At 42.3% G+C, this 22,707-nt stretch overlaps 1 protein-coding gene across 5 annotated transcripts in view; it reads left to right on the top strand.

Moving 5' to 3' along the window:
- LOC141144316 (integrin beta-1-A-like) overlaps positions 1-22,707 on the top strand; it is a 119,132-nt gene that overhangs the window by 76,686 nt on the left and 19,739 nt on the right. For all 5 annotated transcript variants that reach the window (XM_073629873.1, XM_073629875.1, XM_073629876.1 and 2 more), the window contains 2 exons: positions 4,456-4,658; positions 19,704-19,942. In XM_073629873.1, coding sequence (XP_073485974.1) covers positions 4,456-4,658; positions 19,704-19,942 — 442 coding nt within the window. The remainder of the gene's footprint in view (positions 1-4,455; positions 4,659-19,703; positions 19,943-22,707) is intronic.

The raw sequence follows: 22,707 nt of genomic DNA, 5'->3' as shown, positions 1-22,707 counted from the left end.
TCACATCGAACACTTCCTGTCGGAAATTCTGACCGTGTGTACGCGGCATTAAGGTGTCAGCATGCCAAGACTTTTTGGGCAGATTTCATGCTCCCAACTTTGTGGGAACAGTTTGGGGATGGCCCCTTCCTGTTCCAACATGACTGCACACCAGTGCACAAAGCAAGGTCCATAAAGACGTGGATGAGCGAGTTTGGGGTGGAGGAACTTGACTGGCCTGCACAGAGTCCTGACCTCAACCCTTTGGGATGAATTAGAGCGGAGACTGTGAGCCATGCCTTCTCGTCCAACATCAGTGCCTGTCCTCTCATATGCTCTTCTGGAAGAATGGTCAAACATTCCCATAGACACACTCCTAAACCAGGGACATGCGGTGAGGTCAGTGGCTGGTGAGGCACTGGCTAGTATCAGAGCCAGATACACACAGGCTACATACGCCACAATCGTTAGAGCGAGAGCAATAATTCTAGCTCTAGACCTCCTCTGTAACTCTAAACATGTAACCTGTAAAAAATTTTAAAGCGTCTCCTATGGAGATTTATAAGTACTGAAGTTTGGCGCCACTCCACAAGTGTGCGCAATTTTAAAGTGTGACATGTTAAGTATCTATTTACTCGGTGTAACATCATCTTTCACATTATACATTAAAAAAATTGGCCCAACGTTAGTGTTGTTTTTTTTTATTCATGAAACTGTTTTTTTTGCCCAAAAAAAACAAAAAAACTTGTTTAAAAAAAATTGCTGCACAAATACCGTGTGACATAAAAAGTTGCAATGCCCATCATTTAATTCCATAGGGTGTCTGCTAAAACATACATACATACATGTATATATATATATATATATATATATATATATATATATATATATAATGTTTGGGGGTTCTGAGAATTTTTCTAGCAAAAAATAAATTATGATATTTATATGTAGGAGAGAAGTGTCAGAATTGGCCTGGGTGGCAAGTGGTTAATTACCATAAGTAATATACAAATAATTATTAAATATTGTTTTTAACGTAATTTACTATATTTTCAAAATCTGTACTCAAGCAGATGGCCTAACGGACAAATTACTGAAGTTTGAAGTTATAACTTCCAACCAGTAATTTCACAGTAAATAGATAAATAAAACATTTTTATGTTATAACATATAGCATAATAATATATGATTTAGCTTGAATATAACAGTACCTTTTCAGCAGGCAGCAGATTCTCATTCTCCCTCTTAACTATATTAGAAAAACATAGGATTGTGGGTAAATCTTATACACATAAACCCATGTTATTTCCTTCTAGTTAAAGTGGAGTTCCACCAAAAAAAAAAAAAAATTTATTGTGCTTAAAAAAAAAATAAAAAAAAAACACTTGGAAATTTTTATTTTTTTTTACTCACCTCTAAATGCCTGTTGCTAGGGGTCCCTTGTAGTCTGCCTCCTTCTGCGCCTGGGCTCCTGACGTCACTTCCCTCGGCGCAGGAAGGGAGATCAACCTTGCCCCTCACTCTTGTCAATCATCTGGGACACATTACAGGTCCCAGATGATTGAGAAGCCAATCACGGCGCGCGGCGCCGCTCTCGCATGCGCACAGCCAGGCGCTCACAGTTACAATGCCGACGCCCCCGAGCAGAGGGGGAGATGAGCGGGGCTTCGATCCCCCACATCGCTGGACCGTGGGACAGGTAAGTGTCCAATTATTAAAAGTCAGCAGCTGCAGTATTTGTAGCTGCTGACTTTTATTTTTTTTTTTTTTATAATGGGAACTCCTCTTTAAAGTGGGAGTCCGGCGACAAATCATTTTTTTTTAGGTCATTGAGACACTTTGCTAACCCCAAAATAATACTCACAGTTTGGGTGTAATATTTCCACCTCTGTCTGTTTTCGTACTGAAGAATAACTTTAAAAATGTGATGCTGTGATGCTGTGATCTTGCTTGTGGGCATGTGAAGCCCACAAGCATTGATTTCCTGGATGCGGTAAATGCTGTTCATTCACAGCTTGTTCACGTGCATGATCATTGTTCCCGCACTGAATCTTGGGAAGCCTGACACTAAGCTCCCAGGAGACAGTGCGGCACCAGGGAAAGGCAATAAACATGCCTACTCCCATGGGAGGAGACAGGAAGTGCCACAATAAAGTACAATATAAAGGTAATTACAGCGATAAAAAAAATTTTCGTGTGGCATTTGAACATCTATGCAATTAACTGAAGGGGGTAAGATTAAGTTAAAAATTTGAGTGGAACCCCGCTTTAAGAGGTCTGGGCTGGAAGGCAGCATGTGTCTTTTAGACACATGCCCCTTCTATGACACTGCAGTGAGAGGCGTGCCTCCACTGCAGCATTTTTATTGGACAGCTGGGACCAATGGTACTTTACCATTGGTTCAAGACTCCAAGCTGTTCATTGAGCTCAGTGCCTCTGACAAGAAGTGAGGAGAGGCACTCTGAGCTCAACCTCTCAGTCTGCTGCAAACAGAGAAACAGCTTGTATTTAAAGTGGCCGCTCTGTATTTAGTTTCTGACAGGCATGCACAAGGAGCCCCATATCTCTGGAACCATAGGTCGTAGGAGCCCCAAGTGGTGGGGTAGCCGAGCTACAAACCCTCGAAGATCAATTTTCTTTTTTTTTTTTTTTTTTTTATGTTTATGCCTCCCCTGCACGTCCCTGCCCTAAACCTTGTGGACGGACTTCCCAGAAGAGTTGAAGCTGTTATAGCTGCAAAGGGTGGGCCAACTCAATATTGAACCCTCCGGACTAAGACTGGGATGCCATTAAAGTTCATGTGCGTGTAAAGGCGGGCGTCACAATACTTTTGGTAATATAGTGTATGTATTTCATCTGTTTGATGTATTTAGCTATTTGACTGGAGTTAGGCCGGGTTCACACTGGAATGCTGCAGTTTGGCCACAGCACTGGTGTATCCACCATTTTCATGCGTTTTACCCCTGGTTCCATAGACCTCTATTAGGTTGCAGGTTTTTGACACATTTTCTGAAAGTGCACTAAAAGTCCTGCATGCTGGCTGCATCTTTAGTGGGCTTTCAGAAAAGGGAGCTCGCATGAAGGTGTTGAGTCCTTGCGGGGGGGAGCCAAGACAGCCGCCGAGGGACCCCAGAAGAGCAGGTTCGGGGCCACTCTGTGCAAAACAAGCTGCACAGTGGAGGTAAGTATAACATGTTTGTTATTTAAAAAAAATATATTAATCTATATCTTTAGTGATCCTTTAAGCATTACTATTTTTCCTGCATGTCGCTGGGCATTCGGCTCATCACTATTCTCTGTTCATTTTGATAGAAACAGATACCAACAACACATCACTGATCATAATGTCATCTCACACACAACAATCAATCAATGTGGTGAACGGTAACTTAAAACATTATTAAACCCAAAACCAAAAATGTATTATATTGCAGCTTACCAATCATCAGATGTGATTGCTGCATTCGATTTCCTTCCCCTCTGTTTCCACCTGGTGATCTGGCTAGTAACACACCTCCTGTATTAGAGTGCCTTCACTCTGGATGAAGGAGCACAGAGGCATCTTTGGGCAGCAGCATTATCAGTCTGGGGAAAGATGGACTACCAGATTTAAATACACTAATGCCCCGTACACACGATCGCACATTCCGACAACAAAATCCATGGATTTTTTCCGACGGATGTTGGCTCAAACTTGTCTTGCATGCACACGGTCACACAAATGTTGTCGGAAATTCCGAACGTCAAGAACGCGGTGACGTACGATGAGCCGAGAAGAATGAAGTTCAGTAGCCAGTGTGGCTCTTCTGCTTGATTCCGAGCATGCGTGGAACTTTGGGCGTCGGAATTTCCGACAACAGATTTTGGTTGTCGGAAAATTTGAGATCCAGATCTCAAATTTTGTGTGACGGAAATTCCGATGGAACCTACACACGGTTGGAATTTCCGACAACAAGCTCCCATCGAACATTTTCCGTCGGAAAATCCGACCGTCTGTACCGGGCATTACAAACTGAAGCCAAACTTCAGCTAACACTTTATAAGCAGTTACAGCTAAAATAAATAAAAACTGACCATTGTAAGCACCCCTGTCAGTGGTAAATGGGTTGTCTCAACCCTCTAACTGCTACATCTGCAGGGCAGCTTGTTTTTTAAAAATCAACAGGCTTACTGGCTGGATTACCAGATGAAGATATACAAATGACAGCCTAAAAAAGAAAACAAATGCAACCACTAGAACTAAGAATTGGTAAGATGCGATATAATAAATGTTTGTTTTTGGCTTCAATACCACTTTAAAACTTTTCTTCTTGCGGGATAGAGGAAGCTGGGTTCAAAGTGGCAGATAAAATAACATATAAATGATCTCATATGCAATCAATTTACACTAAAGGATCTGCATCATATTGTAGTATTTGGACAGATTTGTATTGTATGGCAACATGGCATTCGCTGGACTATGTTTTTTTCTTTTAGGTTGAATTTGAGATCAGTGTAACTTCTCACAAGTGCCCCAAAAAGGACCAAAGACATTCTATTAAAATTAAGCCATTGGGATTTACAGAGGAAGTTGAGATTTTTCTGAAATTTATATGTGAATGTGATTGTCAAGAGTGGGGAACCCCTGATAGCCCAGAATGTCATTTTGGGAATGGTACATTTGAATGTGGAGCCTGCAGGTAATTGTTTTTGGCTGTTCTTTCTTTATCTAGATGCTGAATCTATGGTATATTGATCCATACACAATAATTTATGCTTACTTTTATGTGTTACATGTGCTGTGGGGGAGGCAGCATCAGAATCTGGGGGGGGGTCGATTACTAAGTATTTTGCCTTCATATTTACTTGGCTGAGCACAATAAATGCAGTACATCCCTGCAACACATGCCTGGAAATAAAATCCGATGTGCTTCTCATTTCCTCTAGTGCAGTGGTTGTCAACTCTCTTGGAAGGCCTTAGAAGGCCTTTGCATTACTAAAGGGCCACATATAAAATTCAGTGAATATTCAGTGTCAGAAACAGCAGACACAAAACATGAAATGGCCAAAGGCTAAGGGCATGACACAAGAAATCGTGACAAACTGCAGACGTGGTCAGAGACTACGGGCATGCTACAGTGGACGGTCAGAGACTGCTGAAATGCCACAGGACATAAAGACTACGGCATGCCAAAAGCTGTGGTCGAGACTGCAAACATGCTACAATACCAGGGGCTGACCCAGGGGGGCAAATGGGCAATTGCCCCCCCCCCCTGAGAAAATATTATCGACTCTGAGACACAGCCACCCCTCTAAACTACATTGCCGGTACTGGTTGCTAGGGCCGCCCCCCTCTGGCATCTATCAACCAGTGACTTTACAGTCTCACTCAGATTGAGTTGAGTGGAGTGAGGCCTGGCCTAGTAGTGCTGCACTTCACAGCTGTCTCTACCCACCTCCTCCTTCTCCGGTGCGCAGCAGCATGAGAGGGAGTGACTTGGCAGTAGGGAGGGACTGGTCAGTGTGTGTGCGTGTGATCTTCTTCATGCCAGTGTCTCCACCGCTCCGCTTCATCTCCCCACGGCCCACCACCATTCCATTGGATTAAATAGTAGTATACAGTAATGAAGTGGGGGAGGGGGGGGCAGTAATGAAGGAGAAGGTGACACAAGTGGAGGACAATAATGAAGGAGAAGGTGGCACAAGTGGGGGACAGTAATGAAGAAGTTGACACAAGTGGGGGAGGGGGACAGTAATGAAGAAGAAGGTGACACAAGTGGGGGGCAGTAATTAAGGAGAACGGGACACAAGTGGGGGACAGTAATGAAGAAGAAGGTGACACAAGTGGGGGACAGTAATGAAGGTGATACAAGTGGGTGAGGGGGACAGTAATGAAGAAGAAGGTGACACAAGTAGGGGACAGTAATGAAAAAGAAGGTGACACAAGTGGGGGACAGTAATGAAGGAGAAGGTGACACAAGTGGGGGACAGTAATGAAGAAGAAGTTGACTCGAGCGGAGACGGTAATGAAGGAGAAGGTGGCAAAAGTGGGGAACAGTAATAAAGAAGAAGGTGACACAAGTGGGGGACTGTAATGAAGAAGGTGACACAAGTGGGGGACAGTAATGAAGAAGAAGAAGGTGACAAAAGTGGGGGACAGTAATGAAGAAGGTGACACAAGTGGGGGACAGTAATGAAGAAGAAGAAGGTGACACAAGTGGGGGACAGCAATGCAGAACACTAAGGGCTCTTTCACACGGGGCGGATCAGTGATGATCCGCCCGGTGAACACCCGCTTGCTCAGCGGGGATCGCTCCGCCGATCCCCGCTGAGCAGGAAGATGACAGGTCCGTCGCTGCACACTGTGCAGCGACGGACCTGTCAGAGCGCCGCACTCCCCTATGGGGGATCGGATGATGACGGACCGCAGAATCTGTCGTCACCCGATCCGATCCGAAAATGGATGGAAAAGTAGGTTTTTCCTCCGTTACACTTTTTCGAATCGGAGCGGGTCGGATGTCAGCGGACATTCATCCGCTGACATCCGCTATTCCATAGGGATACATGTATGTCCGTTTTTCATCTGAAAACGGAAGGATGAAAAACGGACATACGGATCGTCCATGTGAAAGAGCCCTTAAAGCGCAATTCCACTTTTGTTGGGAAAACAAAATTCCCCTCTGGGTGATCTATGTACATTACAAGAATTTTAACAAACTTTGTTGCAGATTCCTACCTTTTTTATTCTGAAGAAATCCCTGTGTGTTTATCTGTGTCCATTATCAACCAGCTGTGCACCTGCAGGGCTATAATGAGGAAAGCTGCTGGGCCTGCATCCCTTTCGACGTGATTTCCTATTGGAAGTATCTCACCAAAAATGACATTTTTGCTGCAGGGGATGCCTGAAATCGGACTTCTGGGAAAATTGGTGAGAAAATCACACAAGCAGGAAAGGTTTCTGGGGGGGCGCGTTCTGTACACATTCTGTGTACAGAACATCTCCGGTTACCCATATTGCATTGCATTCTCAGAAAATCACAGAGCTGCAGATTGAAAAGAAAACGTAATTTTTTAATAACATTCAATTACAGTATGACTTGTGTCACAATTGTATACTATGTATTATTTTTTTCTTTATTTGTTATTTTTTTTCCCCACGAAAGTGGAGTTACCTTCTAAATTTCAAGAGACCAAAAGTAATTGGACAATTGAATTGAAATCTGTTTCATGGCCAGGTGTTGGCTGCTCCTTTGTTATTTCTTCATCAGTTAAGCAGGTAAAAGGTCTGAAGTTTATTCTAAGTGTGATATTTGCATTTGGAATCTATTGCTGTGAACCTACATCATGCGTTCAAAGGAGCTGTCCATGCAAGTGAAACAGGTCATTGTAAGGCTTCAAGAACAAAACAAATCCATCAGAGAGATAGCAGCAACGTTAGGAGTGGCGAAACAACAGCTTGATACATTCTGAAGAAATAAGAATGCACTGGTGAACTCAGCAACAGCATTAAAAGGCCTGGATGCCCACGGAAGACAACAGTGGTGGATGATCGCAGGATCCTCTCTATGGTAAAGAAAAAACCATTCACAACATCCAGACAAGTGAAGTACACTCTCCAGGAGGGTGTATCATTGTCAAAGTCTACAATCAAGAGAAGACTTCACAAGAGGAAATATAGAGGGTTCACCACAAGGTGCAAACCATTTATAAGCCTGAAGAATAGAAAAGCCAGATTAGACTTTGCCAAAAAACATCTAAAAAAGCCAGACAAGTTCTTAAAAAGCATTCTTTGGACAGATGAAACTAAGATTAATCTGTACCAGAATGATGGGAAGAAAAAAGTGTGGGGAAGGCTTGGAACAGCTCATGACTCAAAGCACACAACGTTATCTTTAAAACAGGGTGGAGGCAGTGTGATGGCATGGGCATGCATGGCTTCCAGTGGCACTGGAACATTGGTGTTTATTGATGATGTGACAGAAGACAGAAGCAGCCGGATGAATTCTGCAGCGTTTAAAGATTTACTGTCAGCCTAGATTCAGCCAAATGCAGCAAAGTTAATTAGACGGCACTTTACAGTACAGATGGACAATGATCCACAACACACTGCAAAAGCAACCCAGGAGCTTTTGAAGGAAAAGAAGTAGAATATTCTGAAATGGCCAATGGACAAGACACTCTGAAGCCTTCAAACTCCAGGCGCCGATTACAAAATCTAGAGAACACTGACAAGCCAGTGTTCTCCACTCAGAAAACAATACTCTGGAGCTTTGCATACTACATTCATGTGAATCCTGTGTGTCGTCTGTCTGTCCTCAAACATTGGCAGAGCCTAACACTGTAATATACCGCCCCACTTTGTTCCACTCCCTTGGTGGACCTGCTTTTTATGAACCTACAATGCACCCCAATTTGTCTTTTTAAGGTTCGCTTAATACATGCAATATCCAATAAATTGTATGGACAAACTAAATCATATATGACATATTCACCTGGAACAATTGTTAAAATTTTTAATAGGGTAAACCTGACCTGTAGAATCCTGGCTGTGTGTTATAAATTGACATGTCAAGCAATTATACTTTTTGCATTTAGGCCCCTTTCACACATGCGGACCGTATGTCCGTATTTCATCCATCCGTTTTCGGATGAAATACGGACATACATGCATCCCTATGGGATAGCGGGTGTCAGCGGATGTACATCCGCTGACACCCGATGTTGTCCGGGTCCGCTCTCGTCCGATTCTATCCGTCTGCAGAGCGGATCGGATGAACACGGACAGACGGTCCGTGTTCCTCCGATCCCCCATAGGGGAGAGCGGAGATCTGACAGGGCGGTCCCTGCACAGTGTGCGGGTCCCGCCCTGTCATCTGCCGGCTCAGCTGGGGAAAGCGGAGCAATCCCCGCTGAGCAGCGGATAAACACGGGGCGGATCAACACGGATCCGTCCCGTGTGAAAGGGGCCTTAAAGACACCCACTCTATTGTCAAAAAAGCAGATGTTTGTTTTTGCCGCTTCACTAATCTGTTTACTAGGGACAATGATGTTTTTCAGGCTGTGTGCTTTCTTAAAGATGACATGAGGAACCTGAAGTAAGATATGCCAATTTTTATTAAGGAGATGGGTGCTGGCAGGATGACTGTGATTGAACCTTGTGACAAACCGTGCATGATCACGCTAAGGAAGGAACTTCTTGTATCAGTGGAATATCCATGGTACTATCTTCCCCCAAATCAGCATTGGGCTTCGCAGAACAGCCCCCACCCATTACACAAGGTCTGATCAAGTTCCAGTGGAGGCGTTTCTGAGTGTTTCCCAGACCCTCAACCACATCATATAGAAAAGGTTGCTTCTGGACTTAGTATGGACAAGCCTCCCAGCAGAATTCTGACTTGCTACCTCTCTCAAATTTTGGATTTTTTAACTAGCACGCTGTCTGCCCGCTCTAAGGATAGCAGGTCAAAAGTAGCTTTAACTGACAAGTCTTTGTGACATTCAAGAACCACTCGTTTGGCCCTCAGCTGAGTCCACTGTTCCTGGACCCAGTCATTTGGTGTACAAAGAGAGACTGATTCCTTTTTCTCAAATATCAAGTCCACAGGCAGACAACCACTGTGCCCAAACATCAAGAAAAAGAGCGTGTACCACATAACCTGATATACCGAGATAGAAACCCACAGATCTGAGTGATATATTTGTCATGTTGCTTCCAAGGTGTTGGTGTATACCTTTTTAACAGTGGAAAGTCATTGCGAAGACTTGACCACCAAAACATTCCTACACAGTTCTGTTGATGCCAGGATGGGAGTTGCCTCCATGTCTTCTTGACATTGGTTCACATCTCCCTGGGGCTGCTCCATGAGAAAGCGAGACAGCACATCCAAGTTGCTATGTAGACGACCTGGCTTGTAGTGAACTTTGTAATTGAAGCGGGCCAGCCTGGCCATCTATCTCTGCTCCAGTGCCCCCAGTTTACCTAAATCAACGTACGCCAGGGGATAAATATCAGTATAAATGTTGACTTGAGCCTGTGTAGTATACTCTGCAAGTTTCTCTGTTACGACACAAATGAAGGCCAATAGTTCCAGTTTAAAAGAGGTGTAGTTGTGAGGCTTGCACTGCAAGGGTTAAAGACTGCGACTAGCTTACACAATGATTCATGCAAGCTCATTCTGATCTGGACCCAGTACTGCTCCTAGACCCTGCAGGCTTCTGGCAGGGTAGACTCTAAAGGGCTTGGTATAGTCCACACAAGCTAGTAGACGGGGTGAAGTCAACCATTAAGGAGTCTTAAAATCAGTCTGTTGGGGTTCATGTCATTGGACCTGCATGGATGGCGATTCTCTGCTCTTTGATTGGGTTGGCTGTCCAAACAGCTGGTTGAGGGGTGCTGCAATTTGGGGAAACTTGGGTATAAAACACCTGTACTACCCCACCAGCCCCAAGAAGAAGCGTAAAATTGAGTTTTGGGAGGTATATAATGAAAACACCTTCAATCCAAATGTATAAGCATTTATTAGATCCCAAAATAGATGACAAAGTCCAGCTGAGTACTTGCCAAAATAATACTATAACCAAAAGCCTTCAGAGTACCCAGTTCTCTGTCATATTTGGACACTCCACCCATCATATATGCCCAATCTATATTATGCACTTAGATGGCTTCCATATATGCTATATTCTAGACCCATCCTTCCTTAATACCTCTCGAACAATCTAAATCTTTACTTGTATACTAAGGAAAACTTAAATAACTAATTGGGAAGATTTAAGATCTTACAAAATCATACCCCACATTTGGCAGCTCTTACCCATTAAAGCGGTTGCATACCTGCACAAATGTTTTATTTTTTTTTTTAAAACCTGTAGGGCAAAAGCATAATGAGCTAGTATGCACCGCATACTAGCTCATTATGAAATACTTACCTTAGAACGAGGCATCGGCATCTGATTCCGGTCACCGCCAAGAGAGCTGACTTTTCCCCCTCGACCTGTCTTCCGGGTTCGCGGCTCCGGCGCTGTGAGTGTCCGGAGCCGCGATAACGTCACTCCCGTGCATGTGCGCAGGAGACTTGTTTCCGGCAAGGTCCGGCAGCATCTGCCGGACCTTCACAGTGCATGTGCCGCTGACGTGCGGCTGCATGCAAAGTGAATATCTCCTAAACCGTACATTTCCCGGGCTTGCGATGCGCCCAGTCCACGACCCGTCACCCGTCCCACCTTTGACGGGGGCGGGCCCTGACCTCGACGCATCGGCGTCATGACTCCCACGTCCCGCTTTTGGCGCCACTGGCTGCCGTAGGCGGAGTCTTCGGTGATTTACCATCCAGGGCCTTGGCGCTGCGGGGCTGGGAGGTGGCCGCAAGATGTTTCTTGCTGCCCCTCCCCCGTCGCGTCATCTTGTCCGCTCATGACGTTGGCGTGAGCACGCCCCTGGCCTACGGCTTTATAACGGCTGTCATTGGCCGGGCACCTTGGGCGTTCGCCATGTGTCCTTGGGGCATGTCACCTGGCCCGGCAGTCTCACCACAGGTAATTTCCTTGCACACCTCCACACTGCTCCACTGACATCTGCAGTGGCTTCCTTTGTTGCTCACACACATTACGGCATAGACATGCCTCTCTCTCTTGTCTTGGGTCTTTTCACACACTCATACTCATGTACACTTTGGGTCCTATTCTTTGCCTTTTTCTTTCCATACTCACCTCACACCCCTCACTAGTTTACTCACATATATATCTCCTTTTTATATTTCATTTTTCACAGCCTTCCTCCCTTTCCCTGGGCCTCGTCATCTGTCCCCGCTCGGCGATCTCTGTAGGTGCTTTGGCCACCCTGTCGACCGGGGCCGACGGTCTTTTGGGGCGTGCTCTCTGCCTCAATCCCGGGGGAGACTTAGTGTTCCCAGACCAACATTGCACCATAATGTACTGGTCAACAATTACCTATGCATCATTTGTAAGTATATTAACAATTTGCATCTCTATTTGTCCATTTTCCCCATATTTTTGTTGCCTTACTGACATATTGCTATTGTTTCAACGCAGTTATACTGCATCAGACTCCTGACAATTGGTTTCAAGCCAAGAAACGCATAGAGTTAACATCTATTGATGCACACATTTATTCATTATACTATGTACCATGTATCGTACCATTGTACTATGTACTTTCTCTTGTAAATGTACAATCATTATTCGAACCATGTCTGTAAACATACCTATTTTAACATGCTATATGGTGGCCTAAACATGTTCCTTTTATTATGTATTTGGTTGTATGATCTATGTTATCAAACTTTATACCATCTTTTTCTTGCAATATACTCTGTGGGTATTACTACTCGGTACAGGATCCACTTTAGACATCTTACCATAACATTTCTTGTAATGTGGACATATTCACCAACATGCCTCACACAAAGTCCCGCCCTCATCCTCCATATATTTTTTCTGCACCCATTGGGATGGAGGCTTGTTGGTGCATCCACATAAAAGCAAGTGGACAGGTCACAACCTCATTTCTGTTATATGATTACCAGGGTGGCAGACACCTGTTCCCTGTGACCTGACAAATCCACCTATTAAGTTCATACAAACCAGCCTCATTCACCTTTCTACTATTCCATACCAACCTATTTTCTATCCTATCAACTCTTTACTCTCTCTCATTATCTATCCTTTATTTTTGTTTTGTCGTCTCCCCCTTTTTCTTTGGTATCTTTATGTCATAGAGACCCATGGTCCCCCTCTCGCCTACTGACCTAAATTCAGTGCAAGAGTCACATTAATATTCTATATAGATACTGATACCGTAAAAATATTTAAATATTTCTTTGGTTTCTTTGCCTCTGTCGTTTCCTTTTAGCTAAACAAACACTGATTCAATTCAGGGCTAAAAATCTTTGTCGTATTTGTTCTCCCTTTAGTCAGGCAAACACTGATTTAATTCAGGGCTAAAGTTGTTGTTTTTTATTATAATTTTTTGTTTTCACTTCTTTCTGTATTGGTTTTTGTTATTTTCCCTTTAGTCAGATAATACACTGATTCAATTCAGGGCTAAAGCTGCTTTTTGTTTTTGTCTTTATCCATTTTTCAATTTTTATTTTTATACTTCATTTTCATTTTTGCCTCCTTACTTTTTGTTTTCCCTTTAGTCAGACAATACACTGATTTAATTCAGGGTTAAAGCTCATTACCTCCACACTCTCTTGCCTAATGATTTTATTCATTGCAAGATTTTGTGTCTATTTTGTCATTTTCTCTGCCAAACATTGATCATATTCAGGGCAGAGATTACTTGCCTTTATATTTCTTGCTTACTTTGTTTTTTCCTTGTCTTATTTCCGTTTTCTCTACATTTTATTTCCCACGACTATCCATATGTTCCATCCACCATTCCCTTGATGCAGTTGGTGCCGGGACCAATCTGGTCTATTTCCCGGGGTTGCGATGCGCCCAGTCCACGACCCGTCCCACCTTTGACGGGGGCGGGCCCTGACCTCGACGCATCGGCGTCATGACTCCCACGTCCCGCTTTTGGCGCCGCTGGCTGCCATAGGCGGGGTCTTCGGTGATTTACCATCCAGGGCCTTGGCGCTGCGGGGCTGGGAGGTGGCCGCAAGATGTTTCTCGCTGCCCCTCCCCCGTCGCGTCATCTTGTCCGCTCATGACGTTGGCATGAGCACGCCCCTGGCCTACGGCTTTATAACGGCTGTCATTGGCCAGGCACCTCGGGCGTTCGCCATGTGTCCTTGGGGCATGTCACCTGGCCCGGCAGTCTCACCACAGGTAATTTCCTTGCACACCTCCACACTGCTCCACTGACATCTGCAGTGGCTTCCTTTGTTGCACACACACATTACAGCATAGACATGCCTCTCTCTCTTGTCTTGGGTCTTTTCACACACTCATACTCATGTACACTTTGGGTCCTATTCTTTGCCTTTTTCTTTCCATACTCACCTCACACCCCTCACTAGTTTACTCACATATATATCTCCTTTTTATATTTCATTTTTCACAGCCTTCCTCCCTTTCCCTGGGCCTCGTCATCTGTCCCCGCTCGGCGATCTCTGTAGGTGCTTTGGCCACCCTGTCGACCGGGGCCGACGGTCTTTTGGGGCGTGCTCTCTGCCTCAACCCCGGGGGAGACTTAGTGTTCCCAGACCAACATTGCACCATAATGTACTGGTCAACAATTACCTATGCATCATTTGTAAGTATATTTACAATTTGCATCTCTATTTGTCCATTTTCCCCATATTTTTGTTGCCTTACTGACATATTGCTATTGTTTCAACGCAGTTATACTGCATCAGACTCCTGACGATTGGTTTCAAGCCAAGAAACGCGTAGAGTTAACATTTATTGATGCACACATTTATTCATTATACTATGTACCATGTATCGTACCATTGTACTATGTACTTTCTCTTGTAAATGTACAATCATTATTCGAACCATGTCTGTAAACATACCTATTTTAACATGCTATATGGTGGCCTAAACGTGTTCCTTTTATTATGTATTTGGTTGTATGATCTATGTTATCAAACTTTATACCATCTTTTTCTTGCAATATACTCTGTGGGTATTACTACTCGGTACAGGATCCACTTTAGACATCTTACCATAACATTTCTTGTAATATGGACATATTCACCAACATGCCTCACACAAAGTCCCGCCTTCATCCTCCATATATTTTTTCTGCACCCATTGGGATGGAGGCTTGTTGGTGCATCCACATAAAAGCAAGTGGACAGGTCACAACCCCATCTCTGGTACAGGTTTAGGAGATATTCATTTTATCTACAGGTAAGCCGCCTTATAGGCTTACCTATAGGTAAAAAAAAAAAAAAAGGGTGTACAACCACTTTAGAGAATATGAAAACTTTAACACTCATACTTATACTATAAAGCTACGATCCACAATCTACTACTTGAGATAGCAGTTGTTGATGTTAATTTATTGGATTTATTTATTTTAATTTTATTTTATTTTGTTATCTCTTTTATTAAGAGATATTTTAGGAAAATCTCTATTGATATAAGTAAGGTTGTTTTCTGAGTAAAAAGATGCCTACTCATCCATGCTTTCACTATGGATACAGCTCCTTTTCCCTGGTTATTCCAGGTTGAGTCAGTATAATAACCAATACGTGGGGTCTTTGGCCTTTGGTTTCTATTGTTTGTCAGAAGCTCAGATAAACAAACTAAATAGGAACATGGCTGGTTAGTGTTCTTTGACTTGACAAATTGAAGTCTTATTTCTTTTTTCTTTTTTTTTCTTTTCTCTTATTTTATGCTGTTTATTTACTGTAATTTTATTTTTTTCTTATCTGGATTTACTTTTCTGGATAATTTTGTTGTACATTTGTGAAAATTCAATAAAAATTTAGCAAAAAAAATATCTTTACTTGATATACAGTTTATTTCCCCATTTACTAAGGTGTAAAGGCAGCAGATTGGTTGATGAAAAACTTTTGAGCCTTACATGAAAAGACCCTATTAACCACTTACCACCACACATCCTGAGTGCTTGGTATCGGGCCGCTGTGAGTGGCCCAGATACCACATGCAATCATGTCACATAGTAAACAATGGTCATGAATGGAATACATTCATGACATCATTGTTTACTACTGTGTGACCTGTGATTGGTCATCAGTGATCACATGGTACCTGGGCCAATCACAGCATCCTGTATTATGTGATAGCTATGGGCAAATCACAGCATCAAGATAGTAAACAATGAGTCAATGAGAGCCATTCATAACAGTTCAAATGATTGCTGTTACGGTGATCACTGTAACAAGCAATCACACTGTAAAAAAAATAAATAAAATCCCTGATCACCCCAACAGTAGTAGTAGTAGTAGTAAAGTATCTCTATGCTTACAATGAACTATTTTGATGACAGTATGTAAAAAAAAATGTAGCACTAACTCACGGTGGAGCTGCTGGTTTAAGCGGGTCTGTTACCTTCACTTTGCTTCCCTCTGTTTCACCGTCACCGGGTCTAGGGTTCCGTTGAGTTTACTTCTGGACGACACACGCACCAACACTGGAGTACGTTTTCAATGCTTTATTGAACAGACAAACTTAGGAAGTAGCAGGAAAGAGGCGGAAAAGGAAACTTTCAGGAGAAACTCAAATATTTTCTGGTAGAATCTTAGAGGCAAATGTCCTGGTAAAATTCAGATAATTATGTGGAATGCGCTCCCCTTGTGGGACACACTCTTTGCTCGTCTGGATAGGCCTCTCTCACCGGTCTAGCAGCCAGCACGCAGCACGAATCAAAAGTCTCTGCCACAAACTTGTTTGGGGGGTAAATCCGTACGATCCTCTGCCACAGGATGTATCAGATCTTCTGCAGTGAACAGTCAGTCACAGTGCCTGAACCTTTAAGCCGAACCGGCAACACTATGCTGTATAGTTACTTCTTTTGGAATAGACCAGCACGCTGCGTGATCTCTCCAAGACGGGTCCTCCCCTGGGATCTCCTCGGTTGTCAGTTATGGTCCTAACTCGGCTGGGGTGGTAGGCCCCAGACAAGCTTCTGGACCCACCCCTGCGCCGCTGTATCGTGGGTCTCCCGATCGGAGGACCACGAGGTAGCTCCTTAATGCATATCTGTCGGCCAGGAGGGCCAGCAGGTGGCTGTAAAACGAACCCTAGAACATGGCGTCTGTCCCATAAATACCCTCTTCCCAGAATGCAACTCGGAGGACCACCTCCACTGAGCTTGTCTCCGAGACAGAGGAGCATCTATATACTTCGACACGTTGCCCTTCCAACACTGACCAGTGGCAACAGCGACACCCACCGGTCAGCACGGAAAAACACACACAACGTCAGCCAAGCTGGAACAGAGGCGAACTTTTAACCTTCCTAACGCACAATTTACTAAATTTACCTAACCTGCGGTAGATTGTAAATCTACCAGCGCTACAAAAAAAAATTTAATAAAAGAAAGAAATGTTAAAAAATTTAATTGAAAATTATTATATATATATATTTTTTTTACATACTGTTACCAGTCAGTATCTCGGATCACCACCACACAAGTCACATGCTGTACTGCACTGGTGGCAGTATTTAAAAAAAAAATACATGGATCGAAATTCGGACGGTCCCTGCTGGCCAGTTTAACTCCTTTTTAAATAGCTTTTTGTGGTTTCCCAAATGCACACTTACTGCTTGCTGACACATGAGGGTTTTTTGAGGGTTTCTTTGATGTATTGAAGCTGTAAGCTGTCCACGGACAGTTTTGGTGGTACTGAAAAGTTTTAAAGCTTATTTCTAACAATGACCATAGTTCCCCTTAAAGCTCCACTAATGTGAAAGTTGATAAACTGAAAAATCTGATCATACACACAGATTTTTTCTGTTCAGCCTACAGGAGCAGTTACCTAGTCTGCCAGTAGGTGAAGGCAATAGCTGACTACTGAATAACTCTGGGGTGTTTGGCTCCCATTCCCTGTCTTTCTATGGCTCCTCCCCTCCTGGCACTTATATGGGTACTAACCTCACCTATTACATCACTACATTCGCATAATTTAGCACACTAATTTGGGACAGGGCCACTTTACATAGTTAATTAGGGAAGACAGTTTATTAATTATCCCAAACTATGGGATATTTGTCTTAATTTTTTTTTACTAGTAATGGTGGCGATCAGCGACTTAGCGGGACTGCAATGGACAAATCGGGGACCTAACTGACACTTTTGAGGCTTTTTGGGGACCAGTGACATTATTACAGTGATCAGTGCTAAAAAATATGCACTGTTACTGTTCAAACAGATACATGCAAAGGAATCAGCACTAGACGTGCAATTCATTTAGTTCCGAATTTGTTTATTTAACGAATTTAGACAAATTAGTTTATTCAGAAATATCCGAATTTTCAAATTTCCAAATTTTCTGAATATTCAAAAATTCAGAAATTCGAAAATTCGGAAATTCAAAAATTCGAAATTTCGGAAATTTGAAAATAAGGAAATTTGGAAATTCGAAAATCCGTAAATTCGGAAATCCAAAAATATGAATGAAGATCCGAAAATTAAAAAACCCAAAAATTAAAAAATCTGAAATAATAACTAACTAATAATAACTTAACTGTTACTAACTATTAAATTATAGGTATTGGAATTTCTATTCAAATTTGGCTGTTAGTGAACATAACAAATACGAATTTATCCAAAGTTACTAATTATCCGTAATAACGAATGCCGTATCTAAATTAATGGAACGTAAAAAATGAATAATAATAAATAATAATAAAAATGTATTAATATTATTATTTATTATTGTTTTGTTCCGTTCCATTTGTTTAGATGCTGCATTCTTTATTTCAGATAATTTGTAACTTCAGATATATTTGTATTTGTTACGTTCACTAACAGCCAAATTTGAAAGGAAATTCCATAACCTATAATTTAATAGTTATTATTAGTTAGTTATTATTTCAAATTTTTGGATTTTCGGATTTTTGTTTTTGCAAATTTTCGGATTTCCCTTTCTTATTTTCGGATTTTCTCATTCTCGCATTTTCTAATTTCCGTATTTTTGGGATTTTGGATTTTCAAATTTCAGAATTTCGAATTTTGGAATTTTCTAATTTAAGAATTACGAATTTTTGAAAAAAACAAAAAAACGAATGAAACGAAAATGAATGAATTTTTTGGCAGTGCACATGTCTAATCAGCACAGTCACCCCTTGGAATGGAACCACACCTGAAGATTCAGATGTACTCTTACCAGAAATGTATGAACTTCTAATTAAAGCCTTATGGTATATATTACTCTATGGGTTTCACTCCAGTTAGTAATGTTAGCAGTCCACTCTCTGAGTCCCTTGGAGTTAAACTGGCCATCTTTGTGAATGTTATCTACTTTGATAGTATCTCGTGGTGTGTTTGCAGCTGCTTTTATGTGATCATTTTTAGCACAAGCGTGGTTTTCTTTTCTTTTTTCTTTTTTCACTTATTAATTATGTGTAGGTGTACTGTGCCCAAATTACAGAATTATGTCAGTATGATGTTAGATGTCACAGCCATCTTTGAAAGCTACAGTAAAGTGTTGAAAACATTTTCCTTGTGTGGACATTCCTTTATTTTTAAGGCCAATGGCCAGGGTTGTCTTGAGCAGTCCCATGGCCAGGAGTTTTGCACAATATGGCGAAGGCATCCAGCTACCAGCCGGTGGATTGTTGTCCTAGCCAAGAAGAAGCAGGGCAGGGACTGGCCCAGTTTTGCACCAGCAAGTGCAGACCTTGAACTTTCTTCTGTCCACACTACACAGTGCGGATGGACAAATCTCCTACTGTGGACATCTGTAATTTAACAGCCAGCTTTGCCAGCTGTCAACATACCTGATCAGGTGCTGTTCTGCTATCACTTTTTCACTGGCTCCTTCGATCTTTTCACAAAGGGATGTCGGGCAGGATGTGGCCAACCAAGTCATTATTTCTCTCTGTGTATGGCCAGCTTTAGTTCCTTGGAATTTTACTTTTTAGATATGAAGGGTAAGATACTTTGAAAGCAAATCATATATGCATATACGGTATTTGTGTTACGTATTTCTTACATTTTCTCTTTTTTTATTGGAAGTGCAGAGCTAAAGTTACATTTTATAAATTGCTAGAAGTGCAGACTTAAGGTTATGGAGGCAAAAAATTGGTTATTTTATTTTTGGTGTATGTTGGTTTTTCACAGTGGATTCATCTATTCTCAGATGCAATGAGGGTCGTATTGGAAAACAATGTGAATGCAGCACAGAGCAAGTTAGCAGTGAAGACATGGATGCTCAGTGTAGAAAGGAGAACAGCTCGGAGATCTGCAGTAACAATGGAGACTGTATCTGTGGCCAGTGTGTGTGTAAGAAGAGGGAAAATCCTAAGGAGGTCTACTCTGGAAAATACTGTGAATGTGACAATTTCAATTGTGATCGATCCGATGGATTGATTTGTGGAGGTGAGTTCAGCACTATATTCACAAACCCTAGGTAACAACATCCCTAGAGCTTTTTTAAACCCCAAATCAAAACTGTAATTTATTGCAGTTTAACAATCCTTAAATGTGGTAGGTGCATTCATTTTCTTTTTTTTTCTTTCCTGAGACACCTTTGGACAGCAGCACTGTCAATCTGGGTAGAGGGTTAACACTTTTTTAAGCAGTTTTTTTTTCTTTTGGGATTATAATTTTGCATGAATGAGTAAAAGCTGACCATTGTAAGCACCCCTGTCAGTGTTAAATGGTTTGTCTAAACTGCCACTTTTGCTGGACAGCTTGGTTTGTTAAAATTGTTATTAAACCTAAAAAAAACAAAACTGACAGACAGGAATTGTTTTTTTTATGACAAAAGAGACACTATTGGTCCCTTTTGTCATAAACCCTTCTCACTGCCTGCTCTGGGCGTGATGATGTGAATCCCCTGCGCATGTGCGGGAGTAACATAATCTTGGCTTGGCCAACCAAGCTGCTAAAAATTGGAATCCTGAAAGAAAGACCAGGAAAACTTGGCAGTGCCCCTGACAGACGGAAGTACTGACAGCACAGGACTGGATAGGATCATTTACCAGGTAAGTCTGCCATAACATGCTAATATGCTGTGTATACTAGCACATTATGGCTAAAAACTCATGGGGCCCAGTAAAAAGATATTGTCAGAGGTTTAATTCCAGTTTTAAGAAATAAGACTTAGTGGCCAGATCATTAGGTGAAAAATAAATGCCTACAATATGAAAACGAATGCAGTCACCAAATTTAAGGATTTGTAAACTGCAATATATTACATTTTTGTTTTTGACTTTAATACCGCTTTAAAGAACTCAAGTTAAAATATTTATAAAATTCAAGTTGTCACACCATACCTTTTTGTTTTTACAGCAAGAGTTTCTGCAGAACTACCAAACATATACTATAGATCTGACTTTCTGGCAGGGAGTAATAAAAACCTCAGAGGAAAGCCTGTGTACAAATGTTAGGGTTTCCCCAAAAATGTAATTTCTTTCTCGTCCATTGAGGGACACAGGAATTCTTTAAAGCTGAAAGAAATCCGCATTGCAAGGGTTAAATGCTTATTTATTCCTATGGTACCAAGAAAAAGAATTTTTACTTATTTGATTCCCTGCTCCCTCCATGCTATAAGACTGGTTCCCCAGAGTCTTTTCTCCTTTATGCTCCAGCCGTAACAGGCGCTATGACTTCATCAAGTACAATGCAGGCCATAAGCCCTGAGTTGTATGTGAGGATTCTGAGGGACCTACCCAAAAACCAGACTGTGAGGGAGACAATTTGAGCACCACAGCTGCTGGAGCCCGGAATTAGGTAACATACTTTTTTTTTTTTTCCACAAAAAAAAAAAAAATGTATTAAGAGTTTTTCATAGACAATACAAATAGTATCATATAACACATAACCAGATTACAAGTAGATATTCCAACTAGGAGGAGGCATTGAATTCAAAGTCGGGAAAATATGAACCGGCAGGTGTTGCCTCTAAGGCAAGTATTAAAACAGCCACCTTAAGACACCTACAGTAGTGAGGAGTGCACTTCAAGCCTGCTTGGTTTACGTTGGAATGAGAAACTTCTTAGAAAAGTAATCAATGATGCTTCTATAGATACTATAAGACAGGCAGGGATTAGGATATGTGTCCGACTGTTATGTCGGCATTTGACTCCTAGGCCTTTTAGTGAGGCAAGGTAAAAAATAAAAAGAAAGAGGAGGAAGAAGAGAGGAGAAGAGAGAGGAAAAGAAGAAAGAACAAAGAGCAGAGGGGTAAGAAAATGGAGGGGGGGGGAGAGTGGGGGGGGCACTGTAAGTGAAGTATGGGAGGAGGGGGTGGGATTACCACCATCTACCCTCCCCAATGAACCCTAGGTATTATGGAAACTACTGTGCCTTTTAAGGGTTATCCCGGCACAAGTCCTGATATCGCTGTGAGTTTCGGTATTCGAGCCATGATGCTCATACTGTCGAGAAGTGTGCTATTCTGTCCTGTGCAGTGCACATCAACTCCTCCATCGCTGCTATCCGATTGATCCGTGCCACCCATTCCTTTATGGAGGGGGTGACTTGGATCTCCAGTGCACTGGAAGACATAATCTAGCGGCATTAATTATGTGCATAGCTATTGACCTATAGTATTTTTTACGGGAGATTTTGGAGATGTGAAGGAGGTACTGCGCTGGTGAGAATTCCAACGAGAGCGAGGATATCTTCGTTGCAACTTCGTGAACTTTACGCCAATACGGCTAAATCAATGGGCATGTCCACCAAATATGGAGGAATGTGCCTAGACCCTGTTCACACCTCCAGCACTGGTCTGAGACTGTGGGGATGAATTTATGTAGCATTTCCGGTGTTCTATACCACCTTGTTTTAACTTTGTAACCGTTCTCCTGAGTATGAACGTTCAGAGAGCCCTTGTGGATGTATAAATGTACTCTATCCCAGGCGGTGTCATCAATCACCATGCCCAGCTCGGTCTCCCAGTAGGCATGTTACGATTTCAGGGAGGCATAAGGTTCCCCAAACATAGTGGCATAAAGCCCCAAAATTAGATGACTCTGGGGAGAGGAGCTAGTGCACAATGATTCTAGGAAAGTAGGATTTTTTGGAAATTTACATCTATGCGAGGGACTGTCCAAGAAATGTTTCAATTGGATATAGGCCCAAAAGGGTGAAAGACTTTGTGTTTGACAGTGATGCCAGTTCCCCTTGCCGGAGGAATC

The sequence above is a fragment of the Aquarana catesbeiana genome, linkage group LG05, assembly GCF_042186555.1.
Source record: "Aquarana catesbeiana isolate 2022-GZ linkage group LG05, ASM4218655v1, whole genome shotgun sequence".
Taxonomy (NCBI): domain Eukaryota; kingdom Metazoa; phylum Chordata; class Amphibia; order Anura; family Ranidae; genus Aquarana; species Aquarana catesbeiana.
The sequence above is the reverse complement of the archived record's forward strand: the minus strand, read 5'-3'. Positions and strand labels throughout refer to the sequence as shown.